This window comes from Nestor notabilis, unplaced genomic scaffold, assembly GCF_000696875.1.
Source record: "Nestor notabilis isolate BGI_N333 unplaced genomic scaffold, ASM69687v1 scaffold11864, whole genome shotgun sequence".
In the NCBI taxonomy this organism is placed as follows: domain Eukaryota; kingdom Metazoa; phylum Chordata; class Aves; order Psittaciformes; family Psittacidae; genus Nestor; species Nestor notabilis.
The window spans coordinates 26,381-28,419 of NW_009925248.1; the positions used below are offsets into that span (position 1 = coordinate 26,381).

Here is a 2,039-nt window from a genome sequence, read left to right on the forward strand (position 1 = left end):
TGAAAGAGCCACTGAGCCACAGCCGAGCCTTTCAGGTCCTCTCCCTTCCCTCCCCTCTCCTCCCACCCCCAAGGACCCTGCTCCCACTCTGGCAAGGCCAAACACATTGTTTTGTGACCTGGACTTGGTATTTCCACCGGGACTCCCCCCCTTCTCTAATGACATCCCGATATTGTCTCTCCTTCCCGGTCCCGCTCACAGCTGGGAAACATGCTAATCCCCAGCTTACAGCACTAAGAATAACACACAAGTTCTCAGTGCTGAGGCACAGCCACAGCCCCCAGCCCACACAGCGCCGTGGGGCCGCATCCTGTTCCCAAACCCAGGTAAGCAGGGGCTCTCTCCCCCTCTTTTAATGCCAAGGAAGGGGTGCAAAGACACCCACAGCCACCAGCGCCTGCCCCTGCTCACTGATGAGGGATGCACTGCCCATCCCTCAGCAGATGAGCTCCACGTAGCCCCTCCAACCTTCACACTCTCCTTCACCTCCACCACATAGAGCCCTGCCGTTAGCACTAAGTTATTGTATAGGGAACGGCTGGTACTGACCTGGGTACTGACAGCAGCAGAGAGGAGCTCCCACACACCCATCAGCTCCTCACCCCTGCCTGCACCCCACCTCCGCTCCATGCTCCCAGGGGATGCAGGGCTCCAGGCTATGCCTCAGGGGATCCCTAGGGAAGATGCTTCTCTTCTTTTTCCTCCTTCTCTACCTTAAGTGATCATCCCATTCAGACGCAGGGAGCCATCTCCCACAAGGCTTGAGATGGGACCACACCGAGAGCTGTTGTTTGAGCCACCACCTCCGGCCCAGAGACACCCAAGCAAGTGGTGTCTCCTCCATAGGATGGCCACTTACCTTCAACTGGCGACGTCTTCAACCTCTTGCAGACATTCTGCACACTGCCATAGGAGTCATTGAGCCGGGCGACCGCCTCGGCGCTCCTCAGCTCCATGAGGTTCCTGAGCTCCACCATGGAGCAACCAAAGTCCCCCTCATGGTTGCCTTCAGCAACCGAGTTCCCGGGGTGATGGTCAGCCACGTTGTTCGTCATCTTGCCGGCGCAGTGGCAGCTGGTGGCTCCTGCAGCACCTTCCTTTGAGGCTCTGTTGGGGGGATGCTCGGGATGGCCCCTTCCCTGGGGGCTGCCCGGGTGAAGCGGGTGCCTCTATCCGAGCCCAACTTCTCCGGATAAAGGTGTAAACAGGATGTGCATGTTACCGCGGAGGCGACCTTAGCAACGACCAGCGTGCATCTCCTGCAGAAGGAGGAGGGCTCCCTGGATACCACAGCAACTGGAGCTGCAAAAACAAGGATGGGAAACAAAAATATCAGCATTCAAAGCCCTACTAATAAACACACGCAACACCACGGGATGGAGTGGTACCCAAGGATGGGCATCCACCAGGAGGAATGTGGTTTGGAGGCACCTTTACGCTCACCCAACCCCTGCGGGGTCACCACAGAACCTGGCTGAGCAGGAGCTGGGGTTGGAGGGAGCCGGGACAGGCTCAGCATGGGCTGTGTGGGGTGTTTGAGATGCACCGTACAGGGAAAACCATCGGCAGCAGCTCCGGCAGCGCGGGGGCCGGGCAGGAAGAGCTCCCAGGTGGTTCTTCGCTCAAGCGCGGCCGCCCGGCACGCAGAGATGCTCCCATTCACTGGGGTTTAAAAATACACCTCAGCAGTGGAAAACAGCTGCTTCCTGCAGGGGCTGCTGGCCTGGGAGCACCGGATCACTGCAGTGCCGGCAGGTAGGAGAGAGCATCCCGAGATGGAATCAACAGGGCTTCGCAGCACCCAGGCCGTCCATCAGCAGGGACACTCGGCAGGAAGGAAAGAAGCTGCTAAAACCTGCATGTTGTGCTGGGTTAATGGTTGGACTCAATGGTCTTATAGGTCTTTTCTTATAGGGTTTTATGATGGGGATTGCAGGATGTGGAGCTACTGGAGTGAGCCCAGAGGAGGCCCCGGAGCTGCTGCGAGGGCTGGAGCAGCTCTGCTCTGGAGCCCTGCTGAGAGAGCTGGGCTGTGGGAG

The 2,039-nt window shown here is 58.6% G+C and overlaps 1 protein-coding gene across 2 annotated transcripts in view; it reads right to left on the reverse strand.

Annotated features, from left to right (window-relative positions):
- LOC104404524 (plasma membrane calcium-transporting ATPase 4-like) overlaps positions 1-1,306 on the reverse strand; it is a 24,884-nt gene extending 23,578 nt beyond the window's left edge. For both annotated transcript variants that reach the window (XM_010012972.1, XM_010012973.1), the window contains exon 1: positions 860-1,306. In XM_010012972.1, the coding sequence (XP_010011274.1) occupies positions 860-1,055 (196 nt within the window). In that variant the 5' untranslated portion in view covers positions 1,056-1,306. The remainder of the gene's footprint in view (positions 1-859) is intronic.
- Between the last annotated feature and the right edge of the window lie 733 nt (positions 1,307-2,039).